At 52.1% G+C, this 21167-nt stretch overlaps 1 protein-coding gene across 1 annotated transcript; it reads right to left on the reverse strand.

The window, feature by feature from the left end:
- Window positions 1-5601: 5601 nt before the first annotated feature.
- On the reverse strand, window positions 5602-8991 carry ADRA2A (adrenoceptor alpha 2A). The gene has a single exon (XM_009967803.3). It carries the CDS (start codon window positions 8824-8826, stop codon window positions 7492-7494), a length of 1335 nt encoding a protein of 444 aa, XP_009966105.3. The 5' UTR covers window positions 8827-8991; the 3' UTR covers window positions 5602-7491.
- Window positions 8992-21167: the final 12176 nt, after the last annotated feature.

Consider the following 21167-nt stretch of genomic DNA (forward strand, 5'->3'; position numbering starts at 1 on the left):
TTGGACCAAGCCCTGTTCATCCCAGTCATACCAGCCAGAACACATTTTCTAATTAGCCCCAGTAGAACCAACAGTGATGAAAGATTGCCCTACATGCAATGCTACTTACCTTGCTTTCCTCAGTACATGCCCGATTTAGCAGAGCAGCATTTAGCTTTTCTTTTCCTCTCTGCTGCACTGTTTTAAAGCCATCTCACCCAAACGCTTCCCAGTGTTGATGAATGTAATTACACTGCAGTTCAAAATGTATTGGATGCATCTTCATTATCCTGAGACAGCAACACCAAAGGCCCTATAACGGTAAATCTTCCAATATAAGTAAGTCAGATTATTGAGTTTAAACTGGCCATTTTAACTCTTCTGGCCCCACAAAATTTTGAGGCTGGCTTAAAAGCCACAAGATATATTGAAAATAAGAAATGTGGGATTACTTTTAACTAACATCTCTGAAGTTTATATCTTTGGGTCATGCTTAGGTTACAGGTCAAATCCATAACCAAGAAAAACAGGAAGACTCCACTCTCATATTGGCCACTTGGTTGATTTGGGTCATGTCGCCGCTCTGTATTTTCGGTACCTCCCCTGAGGGTCTGAAAAATTTAGTAATGCCTTGAGATCCCCAGTAGCAACGTGCCCTGTCTGGGTGATGGCACAGCAGAACCAACAAACATGGGGAGCTGTATTTGTGCCACGGCAAGGCTGCAAAGCACCAGGCATAGCCATGCCCAAATTAACAGGAAGCTCATTCTGGCAAACCTTGTTCAAGGAGTCATTTCAGGTCAAGTATCTGCATCACAAAATGAAGAACAAACTTAGCTTTACACAGAAATGCCTTATCACTCGATTAGCCAGGGATCATGACTGCAGGGATAATTGCTAGGAGAGGGGGAGCTCTACCAGGGTGTAAATCAGCATCACAGCAGCTGAGCTGCACAGGTTTGCTGCACTCGGGGTCTAACCCTGCAGGTTTTGGGCTGCAATACAAATAGTTTGTCCAAATTTTCCTGGTGGCAAAAGTTCTCCTGGAAATAATAGGCCATAATTCAGCAATTCCCTCTTAAAAAAAAAGTTCAGTCAATTCAGAAAATCAGAAGGTTGGATGCAGTGTCCATCTTTATCGATACATTTCAGGGAATTTTTCAGTAAAACCTTAAGGTTTCAATCTTCAGATTTGCAGCAACCCCACGCATGCAGATGAAGGCAAAGCAGCCTTCAGCAGGAATTATTTTATCAGCAATGTCCAGTGGTGGGAAGCTTTTTATTTTTTTCTGTGGAGAGCAATTGAAAAACAAACAGGAAAAAGGCCATAAAGTCACGGTCCAGCAAAACACAACTGTTTCAATCAGCAAAGGAGCCATCAATTCTTTCACATAGCAGCTGATTTAAAACAAATGTTTCTCATCTCTGGGAGCAAACCCTGGGGCAGGTCACACATCTCGGGAGGACTGCAAGGCTGCTCCTGCAAATGCAATGCCCCAGGCTGTACCCAAACCAATATGGGCTAAATGCTGCAAGCATTGCACACAGGGAAGCAGGAATGTTTAGATAAGCTCATCTCACCTCCTGACAAACCCCACTCTGTTGCTGGCTTTTGATTCAAACACATCTTTGAACGCCATCCAAACCTCCCCAATGCAGAACATGGCTGAAGGGAAACACATTGTTGGTGGAATTTCTCCATTAGTGCTAAAGGCACCACTGGCCCCAGGAAATCCCTGAATGCCTAATGACCCTTGAGCCTCCCGGGAAGGGCCCTTGCTCCTCCCCATTCTCTAAAATCTGCTACAGGCCACTCTGAGAGCCCCAGAGGGAGAGCAGGACCTTAGATCCAAGCCAACACAGATGGCCTCTCCTAATTTGGCCAATATGGAGATGACCATCACACTAACAGGCTAAACCAGAGCCATCTTAAGCAGTTTTAAGCCAGTTTAAGCCAATATGTTTACACCTTTACTGATAGACACCTATACTCAAGTGAGGGAGATGCCTTCCTGCTCCCTTTTATGGCTCGTTCTCATGCCACTGTTGGATTTGTGGTCTGGGACCCATCTCACGTCCCTATAGACCTGGCTGTGAGATGTTGTGCTCACACACTGGTGGACCTCTCTGGGAAATGATCACTCCTAGGGGGCCACTCAAATGGCCAAGAAGGTCCATCAAGAAGGAAGGGATGTTGAATGACCAGCTCAAGCATCAGCATCTCCAGGCAACACCTCCCAACCTCTCCTGTCCCACAACAGCAAGCCTCCTTCTTCTCTGCTTGCCACAAACCTTCCTCCTGGGACCAGCCATGGTCCAACCCAAGGAAGGCGTGTTTTATGGTGCCCCCACAGCCCTGTTCACCACCCCCTCTGCTCAGCCTTGGGGACATTTGGGAGTGCACTGTGGCCTCGTGCAGCATTACTTCAGTGTGACCTCCAGCTGGAATCTCACCTGCACTTCTCAGGGCTCAGACTACAACCCTTTTTGTTCACAGAGGGTTCAGGATCTGGTCCTGGAGCATTTGTGAGCTGACTGACTACTAGCGGCTAATGCAGGGGGTGGGGTCCCTGCTAACCCTGTTCTCTCTTCACTCCATTTCTACAGCTTGGGATAAGGCACAGCAATCGCAGCTACAAATATTTAAAAAGTCACAGAGATGTTACTATAAACCAGCTGCAAAGAGCAGTTCGTAGCAGAAACAGTGAGACAGCTCCAAGGGTAGCTGTCTGCCAGGGCACTGGCTGTAATAAAGGAGATATCTTGGCAGACTTTGAACTCTTCCAGTGGTGAAAGAACAGGGAACATTAAGAAACAAAATAAAACCAAGAGCTTCAGCTGATGAGAGTCTCACAGGCAGCCAGGCCAGCAACCCAACCCAGAGGGACATCGCAGGGCACCAGGTCCATCGCAGGGCACCTGGGTGAGGGGATGCTGGGTGGGATGGGGTTACTTACGGCACAGGACAGCTGACAGACATGGGTTGAAACTCTCTGAGGCTCCTCCAGGCATGGGAAACCCATTTTGCATGAGCAGAGTTATTCAGGTCAAGTCCATCCCTTGCTAGAATATCTTGGAGAAGCTCCTCTGTGTGACCAGCTCCTTGTTCACCAGAGAATGGGGACAAAAACCCTGGGGAAATAAATGCATGTGTCAGCAGGCTGAGGGGGTCAGGGACAAGCCCTGGGCAGGCAGTTACCAATCTCTGCAAAGGCAACCATGCTTGTGCAACTCACCCCTGGGGATATTTTGGGACATTTGCCACATTTCATCCGAGCACCTCCTGCACGTCCCTGAGCTGACTTTTTTGGGCTCTCCTCTGGGGTCCCCACACCAGGGGTGGGGTGCAGGGTCACCCCACGCAGGAAAGCTGTGTGTGGAGAAAGACCTCCCGGGGCAAAGCTGTCAGTGGCACCTCTGGATGCTGTTCGCTGTGCCAGCCTGGAGCCTCCCACCCTGCTGAGAGGCAGGTTCCCCTCCCCGCCCTCACACCATTAACCTTTCAGCCCCAAAATAAAAGGTTATAAAAAACAACCAAAGTTCATTACATCCGCTAATGTGTCATTTGCATGGGAATGAGCTGGGAGCAATGAGGCAGCTTTTTCCTGTTGAGGAGGGATTCGGGAGGGGGAAGGGGAAGAGCCGGGCATTGGGACCAGTTAAGGGCGGTGGGACTCAGCCCCACAGCGAGATGGGGCAGGCACAGAGGTGGGTGGGATGGCAGAGCTGGGCACGGTTATGGCAGAGCCAGAGGCAACGTCCCAGCAAAGCCCACAGTAACATGACCTCTGGCTCGGAGGCAGCGGGGCTGATCCTCACCTACCAAAGGGAAAGTGATGGTGGCTTCACCCCAGCACCTCCATCACACGGCCCACAGTGCCCGGAGGTTGCTACAGCTTGGATGTGTCCATCCCCAGCAGGCATGGAGGGTCCAGGACACAGCTGAAACCAAAATGACCAACAGCTCAGGGAAAATGAAATAAAAGCCTGTGTCGGAAGGTGGTAAAGGCAGCAGGATGGTGTAAGTTCAAGCACTGGCCATAAGGATGGACAGGCAGCTCGGCCATGTCAGACGCAGGGAGTCACTGTCATCATGTAAAATAGCCCCTTGAGTATTTTATTGACTGGACTGAACTGTGAGGGCATGAGGTTTTGGGAGGGAGACAATTCTGGAGGCATAATTTCATTTTTTTGCACCTTACTTCTACTTTTGATGGAAAATTGGGAACAATCAGACATTTCAGCTGTGCAAAGCCTCACTAACTGAAAGCCCACCAAAGCCCCAGTCCCCCAGCCCTAAACCCACTACTGTCTGTCCTAGAGGTTTGGCCATGAGGACATCAGACAGCCAGAGGAATGGGGCAAGCATAACCGATGGCTGCTGGGTTACCTCCTGCCCCACGGGGTCCACTTTGCACAACCCTTCAGGGCCAACAGGACCAGCAAAGACCAAAGGATGGACAGCAGGACATTCTGCCCAGATCAAACCCTTCCGGCCTGCAAAGGGCACCATGAGGTGACCAAAAGGTTCATCTCTGAGCCATCACCAGGTGCCCTACACCCAGCAGCGATGTTGCTTGCCAGCCCTGGTCCCCCTCCCAGCTCGCCAAGCACCTCCAACCGCAACCTCAGTGGCAGAGTGGGGCTGTGAGACCAGCAGCTCCAGCACCGGGCTCTGGTCACTTATTTTCTCACCAAAGAAGCAAAGCAGGGAGGCAGGGTGACTCCAGGCACCCCAACATTGGGAAGACCAGGAGACAGAGCTCCCAGAAGGTTAAATGTGCTCCTCGACAAAACAAAGCACGCAGTAAAGCACGGGGAGGGACGGTGCCTCAAGGTGTCCCATCCCCCCCACCGCCCCGCCTCTGGAGCTACCTGGTACTGGTGGCAAAGGAGCCCAGCTGAAGCCGATGGCAAGTAGACCCTGGCATCTTCAGGGAGGCCGGTAGCCACACAGAAGCAGCGCTTGGTTCGGTGGGGGAACAGCCCCCCATCACCTTCCTGCAGGGAGGGTCTCGGCAGCACTAGTGAACGGGCAAGCGAGCCCGGCCAGCTGGCTCTCGGGCACTGGAAACAAAGCCCCGCTCAGACGGACACTCCTGCATATATCAAGAAACATTGCCTTCCAGCCTTATCATTTCTAATTCCACTTGCAATCTAATTATTCAAAACCTTCTCAACTCAATAGCTGTAAATGCTGCACCAGCCAGGCATCCCCAGCAATAGTGCCAGGCTGCATTTCCAGGGAGCAAATCACACCCTGAAACCCTAAGCTCTTTTCTTTAAGAAACACATGAATGCTCTTACTGTGGCATGAAAGGGAAGGGAACCAAGAATTATCAAGGACTCGTTTGTTATTATGCCACTGCACAATGAACAGACCAATTGTTCCCTACCTGGGGTAACAACGCCTTTCAGAAAACACAAGTGCTTTCCCCAATGTGTTCTTTAAAAAACGTCAAGACCAAAGCTGCAGGGAAGATCGGTGAACAGCTGGAAAAAAAAATAAAATAAACAGCTAACAGATTATTCAGAGGGTTTTCACACTTGATCTGTAAACATTCTTTTATTTAATAAAAATAATCATCCATTTTAGCAACTTCTGCTCGTGTTTTGTTTTTCTTTTTTTTTTTTTTTTACATTAAAGCACAGTTTATTTGTTTTCCTCACCTCTTGAGGATTCAATTCTGAAAATGCAAGTGAATGTAAACATTGCTCTCCAGGTCCCAAGGTGCATCTGGGGACCCTTGGAGTTAATTACAAAGTCAAAAGAGAGCAAAATCAACAAAACACTTCCCAAAAGTAAAAAGGTATTTTAAAGTCTCTTCCTGTGTACTATACAACTCCAGAGAAGGCAAATTCATCTTACACATGAGACTTTTACAAACTTTGCTTTCTCCAAGCAATTTCTATGACTTGTCAGTATTTGATAAAGCTGTTTTCATAACACTAAAAGGCTTGCAGACTCATTTATTGTGATGAATCAAAAGTTTTTCCTTTTAACATTCTCCAGAAATTTCTTCATGGCACAAGGATGTTAGATTTGTTCTGTCCATTTTTGTTGTGGGTAGGTTTTGTTGGGTTGTTTGCGTTTTTTGGGGTTTTTTTTTTTTTTTTTTTGCAGAAAGCTGAATGACATTTCAGGAAAGGAGTGTAAAAGCAGTATTAACTCTCTCTCCTGCTCCAATCTCACAATATTTACACATTTATTAAAAAAAAAAAAAGAATTACACTTAATTACACTATAAAATACTGGAGAAACTGTCAGTTAAGTTTCCCATCTGAGTTTTGCCCTCTATAAGACTGAAAGAGGGATGCTTTTGTATTTCCTAGGAAAGATGGGACTGACAGATTAAAAACTCAAGCCTTCTCCCTTAATTCAGAAAGATGGAACAGCCCCTGTGCACAAACCCCCTCCTCTTCCACAGGAGAGCCCACAGGAGTTAAACCATTACAAATCAATACAAATGAGATAACATGATATGCAGAGCCCTGCTATTTGCTTTGAAATGTTACCTATTTACAGTTGGAGGCGAGGGAAGCAAGTTAGCATCGAACACGTTTCGGTGCTGCAGTGTGGTATAATATCAACTGAGATTAACTCGTGGGGAGCTTGGCCGGGTCCCAAGCTTCACACCGCCCGGGACGTCCCTGCCCGCACAGCAAAGCCACTGCTCCATCAGGGTCTGCTTTAACGAATAACGAGAGGGCAGTTACCATCTCAGCTGTATTATATCACAGGCAACAGAATCAGGCACAATATAAAAATAACAACAAAAATAGACAGTCTGATGGAGGTGTCTGATCATAAGCTTTATAGCCCCCCCCTCCCCCCCCCCCCCCCCCCCCCCCCAAAAAAAAAAGACAGGACATTGAAATTTTGGTAATATTATCAAACCGTCAGGTAGGGGGAATGGCTCTAGTTGATCAGTGGGTTTGAGTGAGGGAGTTTTCAGGGGGTGCGAAGAGAGGGACTTTTAAGGTGTCAAAGATAATTAAAGCATTCACAGTTTCAAAGCTGCTTGCCTTACAAAAATTAAGACATTCAGATTCAGGGATACAATACTGTATTTTACAAGAGGGTTAAAATTAATTACATATACAACAGGAAAAAAAAAAAAACAATACAACAAAATAAAAAAAGTCAACACCTCTGGGGTGGCATACTCCCTCTTTGTTGTTCATCTCACGGAGCTGCATGTGGCTCCTCTTTAAAGAGTCAAACTGAGCAGTCATGAAAATATCCACTGAGAGATTCTGGCAAAAAGGAAAAAAGAACTAACAAAATAAACTAAGCAAGTCAAAGGCCATCCTCCCTTGGAAAGCCAAATGCCACAGCTCGGACTTCCACTTGCCTGCTGCTCCTCAGCGTTTCCATACGCTCCTCTCGGGTTTTAAAGGCTTCCTGCTCACGAGCTGAAGGAAACCATCCCATGCAAGCACAGTCCCAGAGAGCCATGCTGTACTCTCCTACAAAGTCTTGAACTAGTCCTGCCCATAGCAAAGGGTCCCTCAAACAATCCTTTTCCTCTCTATCCTGCAGAGGATCCTTTTGAAGGCCCGTCTGAAGTCATGGTTGAAAATGGTATAGATGACGGGGTTCAAGGAGCTATTGCAGTAACCGAACCAGAAGAAGAACTTGAAGAGGGTGTCGGGCACAGAGCAGCTCTTGCAGACGGCCATCAGCGTGTAGGTGAAGAAGAAGGGGAACCAGCAGATGACAAACACCCCAATCACCACCGCCAGCACAAAGGTGAAGCGCTTCTCCCGGTTCTGCCTGCCCCTCCACCGGGACCCTTTGGTGTTCCTCTCCTCCTCCACCTTCCTAGGCAAACTGTCCCCAGGCTTAATCTGGCTCAGCTTAGTCTTGGTCTTTCCCCTCGATGGCCTCTCTGACTTCTTACACTGGTTGTTTTCCTGGTGCTCAGAGGAAGAGGTCTCCTCCATGTCTATGCCATTGACCTCTCCCTCCTGCCCGCCGCCATCCCCTGCTGCCTTCTCCCCGTTGAGCTGGGCTGTGGTTGGCAGGTCCTCCTTGTCGGCCAAGCCGTTCTGCCTCTTCTCGGGGCGCTCTGCCCGCTTGTTCGGCGGTACCCTGGTCCGCCTCTTGGCTATCTGGTAGATGCGCATGTAGACCAGGATCATGATGAGGCAGGGGGCAAAGAAGGAGCCGATGCTAGAAGAGATGATGTACCACTTCTCATCGTTGATCTTGCACCCTGCCACCCCCTGGTCAGCCTGCTGCCCGCTCTTCTTCTCAATGGAGATGAGCGGTGGGAAGGAGATGACGGCCGAGATGACCCAGACGATGAAGATGATGCACTTGATGCGGCGTGGGGTGCGCTTGAGGTTGTACTCGATGGCTTGGGTGATGGACCAGTAGCGGTCCAGGCTGATGGCACACAAGTGCACAATGGAGGAGGTGCAGAACAGCACATCCAAGGCCAGGTAGATCTCACACCAGACTTTGCCAAAGTACCAGTACCCCATCACCTCGTTTGCCAGGGAGAAAGGGATGACCAGCGTGGCCACCAGGATGTCGGCTGAGGCTAAGGAGACCAGGAAGAGGTTCTGGGGGGCCTTGAGCGCCCGGCTGGTGAAGACAGCGATGATGACCAGGACATTGCCGAAGACGGTGAAGAGCATGAGCAAACCCGCCAGGCTGATGAGGGTGACGGTGGTGTGCAGGGGGTACGGTGTGCCCCAGCCCAGCCCGGCACCGCTGTCGTTGAAGGTCCCGTTGGTGCCGGGAGGCGGGTAGCCCTCCTCCTCCTCCAGCTGCCGCTGGTACTCCATGGAGGAGAAGACGCGGCCCCTCTCCGTGAACGGGCGCTCCAGGTTAAACATCAACCCCGGCTGCGCGGACGCTCCCGCCCTTCGCTCCCTGCCCCACCCGCGCCGCGCCCGGCTCCGCGGGGCTCCGCGCTGCTACTGAGCCGCTGCCCGGGGCGGGGCTGAGCGGCGGGGGCCGGGGGGCTGCGGCCGCCCGCGGCTCATGCTGGGGAGCTGAGCGCCGGGAGCGGGGCGCGGAGCGGGGCGCGGAGCGGGGCGCGGAGCGGCGCGGAGCGGGGCGCGGAGCGGCGCGGAGCGGGGCGCGGAGCCGCGGCTGAGGCTGCAGCCGGCGGCGGCTGCTCCGCCTCGCTCGCTGCCGGGCGGCTTTATAGCCCCGGATCAGGCCGGGGCTGCCGCGTCAGCCCCACGTGGGGAGCTGCCCCCGGTGCGCGCACACATGCACACGGACACACACACACGGACACACAGACACGCGCGCCCCACCCCACCCCCCGCCCAACCCGCCGCTCCCCTCGCCCCACGCATACCCACACGCTTTCTGCTCGGCCCTTTCTGTGTTTCGCACGCCCGCTCGCCCCCTGGCACCCCAACCCCTCGCCCGCTGCCCCCCCAGCCCCGCTGATCACCCTCGCCCCGTCCCACGGTCTCGCCGCCCCCGCGGCGGGAGCGGCTTCGTCCCGCCCGGAGAGAGGAGCGGCCCCGCTGAGCGAAACGCGGCCGGTCGCACCCGTGGGGGGGGGGGGGGGGGTGTGGGTGGGGATGAGCACGGAGCCGGGGAGGGGGGAGCTGGGGCAGAGGAAGCGGGGCCAGGGTGCGTGTTTGGGGGGGGGAAGGGAGGGGGTGCGGGGGGGGAGATGTGCCCGCCGTGCAGGCGCTGCGCATCCCGCGGAACTCCGGGCACCCACCGCGATGCGGCGAGGAGGCGTGGGGGGGGGGGGGGGGGGGGGGGGGGGGCTGCTCCTACCGGGTGGGGTTAAGCTGCCGAGCTGCCGGCCCCATCCCGCGTGTGCGTGGGGACCCCGACTGCATCACTGCGGCCGCGCTCGCCGGGAGCCCCGAGGGCAGCGCTTTCCCCTCCGGCTCCGCATCTCACCCGTGGGGGCAGCTCGGCTGCCGGCCAAGCCGCCAGCAGCGACCCGGGGAGCCTGCGGGGCCAGGGGGGGCGGCTGGGGGAGCCCGGGGGGGCGGCTGGGGGAGCCCCGGGGGGGGCGGCTGGGGGAGCCCGGGGGGGGCGGCTGGGGGAGCCCGGGGGGGGCGGCTGGGGGAGCCCGGGGGGGGCGGCTGGGGCCGGCCCCCTCGGCGCTGCCGCCGTGGCGGGCGGCGGCGGCCCCGGGCAGCGCGGGGGGGCAGTGGCACCTGCTGGCCGCGGCGCCTCACTGCACCCACCGCCCGCCGGCCGAGCCCCCGGGCAGCCCCCCCACCCCCCACCCCCCCCCAGGGGCGGCAGGAGGAGCCCTAGCGCCCCGCTCCACGGACGGGGAAACGGTCCTTCCGCAGGCAGCCCCCACCCAGGGAAGGAGGGGGCGGCGGAACACCCGCGGGTGGGGTCAGCGCCCACCCGGCCCCCCAGCCTGGCTCAGCCCCCCCCCCCCACAGCACCCACGAGGGCTCCCATCCCACAGCACCAGGCCCAGGTCACTGACTCCTTGTCACCTCTGTCCTCCCCAGCCCCACGGGCAGGAGAGAGGGAGGCAGGCAGCAGCCCCCCCCCTTATGCTGCCCTACGGGGTGTCCTGGCCTCGGGGAGCATCCCCAGGTGCTCCCTTAGCAGCACAGGGGCTGGTAGCGCCCACCTGCGTGGCTGCAACAGCAATACGGGACCTTTTTAATAGTGAAAGAGTGGTAGTGATGTTCCTGGCAGCCCTCCCCGCACCCAAAGCTGTCAGTTCTCAGCATACACAGAGTACTCACCGGTACCGCGCACAGACTCCAGCCCTGCTCCTCTTGCTCAGTCTCTTCTCCCTCATTTTCAGATGGTTCTAATGATGATCACTCGGTGCTTCAGATGCAGGCAGCTCTCAATTAATCACCATGCTGAACACTTGGGCCAAAAAACGTATTTCATCTGTGAGATGGAGGAAGCCCTGTCATCTTTGTCCCTGTGCCACACACCGTGTTATAAGCCAGACCCTGGAGAGATGACGCCTGGAGAGAAGCATCAGGAGTGGGAGAGACAAGGTCTGGGAGCTGGAGAGCAAAGCCTCTGGGGCTGGCACGGGGCCGAGCGAGGGAAAACGGGGAATCCCACTGTCTGAGCAAGGAAGTGCAGGACCTTCTGCGCCAGTTTGCCTGAGAAAAAGGCAATCTGCAGGGAGTGACTTAAAACCTGTAAATTGAACCCAAGATGACTGACATACATGTGGAAACGATCTCCATCTGACAGTAAATGCAGTATATAACCACAGACTTCACTGCAAGGGACAAGCTGAGACTCAAAGGGCAAAGGGACTCACCAAAGTCTGTGGGAAGGCCGGATGGGAGGTAAAGGAGATGCTGGACTTAGTGAGCATCTCCTGCCTTCTGCTCGTTGCAAGGGACCCACAGCTCTGCCCTGCAGTGCATCTTCCTCACCTTCAGATGTGGGATCTGCAGGGGCTTGAGATCACCCCTGGCAGAGGCCTCCTTGGTCACTGCTTGGAAGGAAGGTCCCAGAGAGAGGGAGGGTGCAGGCCATGCCCTGCCAGAAAAGGATAACCCCTTTTCTGGCCAGTTTGACCTCAGTTGTAGCAGCACACCTGCACTAAGGCCACCATGGACTGTCTGAGAGGCTTTGCTGCAGACCTGAGCTGGTGCCTTTCTAGAAACACCCTACATACCCCCATGTTCTCTGCAAAGCTGAGCTGTCTTCCCCGGCACAGGCAGAGAGCAGATTTAAATAAGAAAACATGACCAGCTGCCTTGATTTTTCTGTCTCCTTTTGTGGCCAGACACCCTCTGTCTGCCTGAAGCTAAACCAAGCCAACATCGCTCCTGAGCCATCACGTCGCAAAAGCAGAGCTTTGATCAGGGCTCTTTGTTGGGACAAAGAGTATGAGAGGGACACACGAGGCCAAAAGCCTGAAGAAAAGTGTTTGTCCCAGAAACACCACTGGAAAGAGAACTCTGCAAGGGGGGGACAGCTGGGGTGGCACTGTATTCATCTCAGAGAGGCAGAAAACCTGTCTCATCAAAGGCACTTTCCTTGCAGCACCACTGCCATTGTGCATGTGACATCTCTGTGATTTTATTGGCACCAGCAATGCTCAGCATTGTCTGCAAAGTGACTCGGTAATACCAGGTCTCCCCTTTATTTTCTCTGCAGGTTGTCCCATGGCTCTGCCCAATTCTTGAGGTGAAAGGTGGTCAGAAACTGCTGGGGTGGCAAAGGACCCTGAAGGTCTCACACAACAACCCGCAGCACACCCTGACCTCTTTACAAATCTATATTCATAAAGCCTCAGCCCCCAGAGTCCTGGGATTAGGCAAGAAACTTGAGTTTGTAGCCCTTGGAAGACCAAGGAGGAGAGCTTCAGGGGGAGAAAAAACAGCTAGTAAATAAAATTTTTATATCAATCCCCTGGCATTTGCATCCAGATGCTCAATTTTTGAATGCGTGCTGCTGACGGCATCGATAGGAGCTATAAAGACTCTGCAGTTCAAACGCAGTCAAGTGCCCAACGAGACAGCCCAAAACACAGCCTGATCTACGGCAGCATCGCACGCCAAAGAGCTGCAGGAGCCTGCCCTTTCCCCGGAAAGCAGCCTGCTTTCTCATCTCAGCAGAGCCCTGCGAGGAGCCGAGCTCGCTGGGCGATGGGGGGGGGACAGCCAGGGTACGCACTAACAAGTGAGGCTGAAGGCTATCGATCCTCCTCTGACAGCTCCCCCTCCGCCAGCCGCCGTCCCGGGCGGGCGGCGATGCCCTTTCCGAGGCACGGCAGCGAAGTTCACGTTCAGCACGTGTACCTCAAGCGCATCCCTTGCAAACAAGCTGACCTTTACGGCTGGTTTCAGGTCATTAATTAGGCACGCTGCTTCCATGTTTATACATCTCTTCCACCCATCGGCTCCGACCTCGCTTCCAGCATCACGGGGGGAGCTGGGACTACCCTCCCCTGCTGCCTCTCTGGGAGAAGGAGCTGAGAAACATTCATGGGGTCTCAGAGCTGCTCACAGCAGGGAACAAATCACATACAGGGAGATAATCTCTGGGAAGAATCGTTATGGTAATAAGGCTGCAAAATGTGTGTTTTGAACAAGCAGCCCCAGGAATTGTTTATTGCCAGAACAAGAATGAGATTCTGGCAGGGGAAAAGAGTAATGAGCTGCTGAAGGACCGAGACTTGCTTTTTGGACAGTCTGGTGCAGGGTTACAGGAGCTGAGCAAACCTAAAGCTAGCTCTAGGCACGGCAGCACGGACTCCTGGGGGGACTGCCTGAAAGGGGCAACCACTAGAACAAGGTGCAGAAATTATTTCTCAGCAGAAGCTTTCGAGAGCAGCTCTGTGCCGACTTGACACAAGCCATCAAAGAGGGGAGCCTTGGTTTGGAGCCATGGGTGCCCTGCAACCAGAGGTAAACAGCAGTCAGTTTGCTTTGTGTTAGGAGATGTGTGGTTTGCTCATTTGCACTGAGCTCAATATTTGCATATCCATGGCAGGAAGCCCTCATTGTACCTGTGGATTTTGCTCGTGCTACTAGATGTGTTTGAATAAATCAAAGCAGGGTGTCTTTCAGGAAGATTTGCTTTAGTAACTGGGCTCCCCTGCGGGTAACACACTGAAATCCCATGGCTTGTGACACCCTGTGAAGTAATGACTGAATAGCCCTTCACAGCAGCTTTGAGTTGGCCAGTTTTCCCCCAGGCCTAGGGCAAGCTGGTAGAGATGCACTTGAGTCGCACAAAAAAAAAAAAAAATGCTTTTCCCCTTTCCTGGGGTAACCTCAGGAAGAAAAACACCGTAGGAGCTATTGGGGAAGAGGCACGGACCTTCTGCAGGCAAACCTGGCATTTCTGGGTGTATGATGGTGCCACTGCAAAGTAATACCACAAGCACACCATCCATTTCCAGGGAGGTGTTTCAAACGCTGTCATTCACATTTTCCTCTTATTTGAAAAATTAATTCAAAGAGAAATTCATCGGAAGTCTGGCTGGTCTGGCCACCCCTCCAGCTGCTTTGGGACCCCTGGCCCTTTTCCTCCAGCACACACATTCAAACCCAGACCCCCAGAGCCCTTCCTTTCCCTGTCTGCCACTGCACACGCAAGTTTGGGTTTTGCTCTTTTCACAGATCTCACAGCAAAGGCTTCTGCAGAGCTATGTTTTTCAACAGAGTTTGTCTGGACTCAGCTGCTGGATGTACTTTTCCGAGTTATTTGAATAAACCAGTAGGAAACGGATAGCTGCGACAGCAGTATGTGCTAGCACCTAATCCCCTTGCGAGCAGGGATGCTGCTGTGGTATCAGATGTTCAGAGGGGAAGGAAAGGAGGCACACTGAATATTACCTACAGCAGCAGTTCTTCACTACCCCCCATCTACAGAGAGTTGGCTCAAACCAGAACAAGATGGATTCTATGTGACCACCTGCTCCTCTGATGTTTTTTTTGCAAATAGCTTGAAAGCTCTGCTTGCCTTTCCTCATTAGCTGCCGTTCGGGTTGCCTGCCCTGTTCAGCAGGATTTTAACTACCAGGTTTGATTGCACAGCCCTAAACCAACAGCCAAGAGAAACATTTCTGTGCTACAGATTATAGCATGGCAGAGTCGGGGGTGAGGCTGAGACATGGGGACTGCACTCATGCGAGCCTCTGGTTTATTTATTATTTTCCATCTCCCACTTCTGCCTGGTGTCACGGTGGCCTCTGTGACATTAAAAGCTTCTTTCAGCTCTGCAGGAGGAGCGATGCACAACAAAACCCTCCCCGGCTGTCTGTGTGTCACTGGCCTTGTGCCCCTCAGGCACTTCATGCCTAGGGGAGAAGGGGAGAGAGAAATGTGCATTTTCTCTCTGCAGCACCCACCAGTACATACACCCATGGGTTCCTCCGTGCCGAGCACAGGCAAGTGTGTTTTTATGCAGTCCTATTTTGTTTATCCAGTTTCCTATCTTGGAATCCTCCATCCTCGCTGCATCCAACAACGTGGCCAGTACTAAACACCATGAGACCATCCGTCAGTGCTGGGGAGCAGCTCCATCCCCCACCCAAGCTTCTCGTCCTGCCAGCTCAAAAGCTGGATCCCATTGAAAATAGCCAATAATGACAGAAACATAAGAAAAAACAAACCAAACAGTCCATTTGTAACATATTACAGGGACCTTCCATACCACTCACCATCAGTCCCTCGCTCGGGGAACTGACTCACTGCCTCCCACAAAACCCTTTACCACACTACAATGGGCTTTTCCATACATATGGGACCATATAGCCAAAACACAGCAAAAACACAGCTAAGTCCTTCCCGCTCTGGCCAGAGCAAGGGAAGGTGAATGCTCCTCACCCTCTGGCATCACTCGCTCCCAGAGGTCACCCCCATACAGCCCTGATCCCTGATCTGCTCCAGCACAAAGGCAGCCAGCTCCCCCCGCAGCGATGCCCCAGCGAGTGATAGCTGAGCCAGGAGCATCGCCGTGCTCCCGAGCCGAGGCTGGCAGGGGCACTGCCATCAGCCTCTCCAGCCAACCGCAAAGGCAACAGTACAGAAATGGCCAAAAGGGGGTTTCTAACCAGCCTTTCAGAGGAGGAGCAGGGAGTCCTGGGCATGTGGAGAGGCACCCAGGCCAGCATTCAGAGAGGAGAAAGATTGGGTACCACTAACTTTCCTTGTAGCCTTCCCTAAATGAAACCAATCAAGTTTCTCCAGCTCAATAAGTTACCTTTCATCAGCAGAGCCAGCCCATGTTTAAGACAAAATTGAGGCTGCCTCACTTTAAAGCATTTAATTTCCCAACTGGGAGAGGTTAACATTCAATTACTCAGCTGAGGAGTAACTTGCTCATTCCAGTTCCATTCCCTAGGGCCCAAGCACATGTCTCTGCCCTTTCCCTCCCCGTGTCCACCTGAGACTGACACCGTGACGCTACCTCTGGGCCAGGGGCTGCAGTCAGCAATATTCATTCAACCCCGCTTGCAAAGGCAGAAGTGCCCCAGGTGAGCTGTAACTCTCTGGTTCATTGCACATCCCCAGCAACCGCCTTCGGCACAGCCAGAGCAAAGCTTCCAGCAAAGCAAACAGCTCTGAAAAGAGAGGGCACAACAGAGAGCAGCCAAGCAGGGACTGAAGGTTGCAACTCCCACCTGGAAAGGTGTGGGTCTCACAGCAGGTACAGATCAGCATGGGAGGGGGGGAGCAGATCATACACCCCCTTCAAAAACCAGACCACAGCAAGCTGCTACAGCAGGAGACAGCTTTCCATGCACACTTGCATCAGGCAGGTTTGCTGCCTCCGTTTAACCCAGCTTGCCATGTCTACATGAATCCAGGGTGGAAGCACTAGAGTTAAAAGATCAGAGAGCCAGGGTGGCAGCAGCAGTTCTAGAAGTCTGAGCCATATAACAGGTCCAGGGGATATTTGCCTGACACTGCTGGGTTCCCAGAAGGCAGAGCCCATCAGCGTGGTCTCACAGGGAGTGAGGCCGCTGGGGAACGCAGCAGGACTTTGTGTTCTCCCTCGTTACTTATTTCACCATCTAGTGGCAAAAGCAAATAGCGCTGAGAAGCCATCCAGGAGCTGCAGCCGGCTCTGGAATGAGACCTCTCTCTGCACCAGCTTCTCCCAGTTACCCCGACAGGTGCCTGGGCTGGGGACACAGAGGAGGACATGGGACAGCATCCAGAGTCCTGCAAGTCCCCTATCCTAAATCAAGGTCCTGTAGAAAGACTCCTCCACACAGGCTGACTCCCATCCCAGGACTCTCTGCCCACCCCCCCGCTGCTGTGTCCCTGCTGTCCCCCCACCCCAGCTGTGAACCACAGGCTGCTGTAGCTTCTCCCCCAGGCACCAGTAACCACCTCCCACCCTCCAGCCTCTGCCCAAACACACCTGGCTTGCCCTGGGGAAGCCCCAGCTCCCTGGGGGACAATAAGTAAGAGACAGCTGCAGAAGAGCAGCACCATGTAGGGTAAACTCGGGTCTCCCAGTGATCAAACCCAGCTTAGCTAAAGGCACAGGCTGTGCTAAGCCCCCAGGAAAAGATGTCAGGGTGGGCAGAGTCCTTCTGACTCAAGGCTTTGCCTTCCCCACCTCAGCTGAACCATTTTGGAGGAGGAAGGGTGTTGGAAAGGGACACATATACCTTCAAGGAAGAACCTTAGCTGTGGACTCAGCCAGGTGTTACGAGCACCTGGGTGCTGGGGCAAGCTTGCCTTCATCAGCTCCCAAGGTGCTTTCTCCCTGTGCTGCCCCTTAGCCATCAGGCCATGCAAAAGGGGAGATTTCCCCCAAGGCCACTTCCCAGCCACGATCCACCCACTTGGACACAGCAGAAATGTTTGCAGGTGGATCTTCTCCGTCGGGGGGAAGGACTGGGGACCTGCCCCTGTGGGGGGACTTCCCAGAGAGGAGAGCTCACAGAGCAGTGCAGCCCTCGCGACGGGGCCAGGGGCTGACCTGCCTTCCAACTCCAGCTGGAGGATGGTCCAACACCTTCCAGGCCTGCGTGATGACAGCCAGGTGAGTGGAAAGCAGACAGAAACCTTCATCATCTGGTGAGCACAGGAGGGGGGGTGGCCGTCTCCAGAGCCAGAGTTTCCATCCTCACGGTGGTTTGCAGATCCTGCACGCAACGTGCCGCAGAGGGAAATCCATCATCGTTACTGCGCTCATTCCCTTGTTGCCTACAACACAACTATCCCTATGCAGATTGCAAGGTACAACTTTTTTTTTTTTTTTCCTTCCCCCGAGAGGCTCAAATTAAGTTTAAATGCCAGCTTTTTATTTATTTGCTTACTCAGCACCATCAGTTGCTTTTCAGCAATACAAAATAGCTGTCTCCCCAGGAAACATTTATCCTACCTGGGAATACTATACCAAGGGTGGTAACGTGTAATCAGGACAAAGCACTTAGAGAAGGGAGACTGATAGACTAGATGCTGAGAGAAGAGCTATAATACATCGCCACTTGTGCTTTTTCAACTCAAATTTTCCTTTTCTCTGGAAACATCCCAGGTAGCAAGGGAAATTCCTGCCATACAAAACTCAAGAGCAAAATAATGCATGCCTTTCCCTGAAATGTCACAGAAAACTAAGCACATATGAACAAGCATTAATCTCTGCTGCTACAAACAAAACACTCTCCCCTTTCTTTTTCCTGAGAAGTAATTTTCAACGCTGTACAGAGCAATGTCAGCAAATTCTTCTGCCAGTTTTATCTTTGCACTCAGAGGAAGAATACTGCAGGGCGGTGCTCCCATCAGCACAGGGTGTCATGACCATCCTCACAAGGCTTGAGGTCTTTAACACCCTCTGCCACTCCGAGAGCAACCAATGGGAGCTACAGCTGGTGGGAGGGAAAGGAGAAATCTCAACCATTTCACATACAATTCAGATATTCAGCCTGTCAACACCAGTTAAATGCAAGGGCAGAAGGACTGAAAGGGAAAGCAAGCTTTGTGCGAAACACCAGAGGGCCCCTACAGACAGGGAGTGTTGAACCCACCCTGAACTCTTCTTTCCACTTGTTGAAGCCAAGCCATTCCCTGGGTCACAACCACAAAGAAGTGGAAATTGCCGTACAGCATCCAAGCATTACCAGAGGCGTAGTCCCAGCATAGACACATCGAGAGGAAAACAGCACAACTGTGATATAAACGCTTAACAGCACCCTTTCAGTTCAGCTAGGCTAAAAATACCCCCCCCCCCAAATCCTCAGAAAGGCAGCTCATTGCAGATTGCAACTGGCTTTAATTGATAGTCCCTCGAAAAACTGTTTTGTTGAGACCTTCCTCGCCACCCAGCAGGCAGTGTGTATGGGATCGACCACCCAGCCAGCCAGGGAATGGGCTCAGGTGCTACTGAGGAGGGTTCCCAGTGTCTCTGAGCACTGGAACACCTCACCAGGCCAGCAAAGTCCCCTGGAGTTGAAGTCACTGAAGATCAGCATTGATTCCTCACTACAATCCAATCTCACTTTTCCTTAAGCAGAGCTAGAGACAAGGGTGGTAAAAAGCGATCATGGCAACTTTAACAAATATCTTAAGAAAATATTTTTTTTTTTTATGTTTCTGGGGAATTAAATGTCTGTATGAAATGAGAATGTAATTTTCTCATTAATATTTCACTAACAATTTAATTGTGGGAGCATGTGGGTTTTCCTAAAGCAAATGTGATGAGTATTAATAAGCATTACACATTTCAGAACTCTGTACGGACTGGTAATGACTCTGTATCACTTCAAAAATTAAAACATTCATCCTTACTCCTAAATGGTTTGGAGCAAAGATTGGCCACAGAATTGTTATTTAATCAAAATTCATTCCTATCCAAGTCTTGACGTGTATCCCAAGCCAAATCATTTATCTGGTAAGTACCCAGACATGAAAACCCTTCACAGGGACTCTGAGACACCATGTAAAAACTTGGCTATATATAAACCAAGCATCCAAGGAGCCAACAGAGAAGCTGTAGAGTAACACACAGCTGTGCCATGTGCAGCAGATCCATCTTTTATATTTCCCTCTCCCAGCCATCTGTTCCCAAATCCTGTTTCTCTCTTGGTGTCTCCGTTCTGCAACAGAGCTAGAGAGAAGGTGCTTGTAACTGATACAAAGCAAGTTCAGAAGAGGAACTGGATGCACCAACATGTATACGAATCAGAAGCCACTGGTCCCACATCATCTTTTTGCTCTCCCTGCCCTCCTCCACTTACTTCAGCTCAGCACAGTGTGGGAAACACCAGGGTGAGATAACAGGCTGTTAGCAAAAAGAGGGAAACCTGAAGTAGGAGAGATGGAAGGTGAGAGTGCAAGTGGGGGGAATGAGATCAGATGTGACACTGCAAGAGACCCCTCAGGGAAAAAAACAGGCACTGCTGGGAAAGCCCCTCCTTCTCATGGCAGGTTCTGCTACTTCCAAATACGGTTCTGTTTCAACACATCAACCCCCCCAAATTTCAAAAGCTTCTTCTCAAGAAGTGGTGGCCTGGCTCCAGGACCATCCATCTGGTGGAGCCACAGACCGGACCGATCTTGGCTCCGCTCTCTCCTGCCTGGCAGGCGGCCCGGGAGCTGCAGCTGGGGTGGGCTACCAACAGCACCAACCAGCAAACACCGGCCACAGGGGACCCGCTTACCACTTTGCTCAACTTGCTTTTAGGGAAGTCCCTCCAGTGCCTTTCACCCCTTCCAGGCAAACCTCTGACTCCCGGGCGCTGCTGGAATCTCTCCTGGTCCCCCCACCAGAACCGTACGGTGCTGTGGCTTCCCGGGAGGCTGGAAATGCCCAAGAAGTACTTTACTTGGAGAAGATTAAAAATCTTGCAATCAGAGCTGCCCCGCCAACCAGCAGCTCCTTACCTAGCTGAATTTGTTGCCCTCTGCTATGCTGGCAAGGACAGATGATTGCAGACTTCTTGATTGTAACTTACCACTCAGTTAACGTACCTGGCAAGGACCGAAAAAAGCTGAAGGGCATCCAGACAACTTGGGTCATATAGAGAGAAGAGTTCTACTGTGTCATTCTTACCATGGCTGTTTTCAAATACCATTTTAAGATTTTAATGGAAAAATGTATTTCCATTACAACTGTCCACATGAAGTTTGGAAATCACTTCAGGCAGCACAGCTGTAATAATGCAGGACAAAAAGCAAACCAGTTACTATTAGGTCAAGCGAAGCAACTACCAAACTATAGCAAATTAAGGATTCATTATGAATCTTAACAAAGAAATACTTCACCAATAGAAAGGAAAAAGAGGGTGTTGTGGAAAGAGCTTTTAAAAGGGAACACTTGTGTGCAATTTTGCAGATAGCATCTTACTCAGAGGCAGTGGGGTAGATTGATCTCTAAAGACTCTTAAAAGGTTTTGCAGTGGAAAAAAATAGTTGCAAGGCATACAGTCAGATCATTAACTGTGCAGCCCAGGCTGCCAGCTGCTCACTCAAATACTCCAGATGGCTCCTCCTCTAAAACACCATCGTTTGATCTTGGTAATCAAATTATCTCCCACTCTTACAATCCTAAGTGAGGCAAGGCTTGTACGAAGAGATGATGTATTTTATTTGACCGAGATGGATTGCAAAAACAAAACAAATTTGCTTTCAAGGCACTCAGCCTCTTCTAGTTGTATCAAAGCTAACCATCTCCAGCCCTTTAACACCTTTTTTCTACAACACGTGTGTTGCCACCACATACAGTTCAAAGCACCAGCTATGCTCTGTAAAGCTGCCCAGCATCCAGATTCTGTACAGTACTGGCA

Source organism: Tyto alba, unplaced genomic scaffold (assembly GCF_018691265.1).
Source record: "Tyto alba isolate M040663 unplaced genomic scaffold, T.alba_DEE_v4.0 Super-Scaffold_1, whole genome shotgun sequence".
NCBI classification, from domain to species: Eukaryota; Metazoa; Chordata; class Aves; order Strigiformes; family Tytonidae; genus Tyto; species Tyto alba.

What these genes read in the sequence shown, in the direction of transcription:
- ADRA2A (XM_009967803.3), bottom strand. Translation starts at nt 8,826, where the DNA reads ATGTTTAACCTGGAGCGCCCGTTCACGGAGAGGGGCCGCGTCTTCTCC.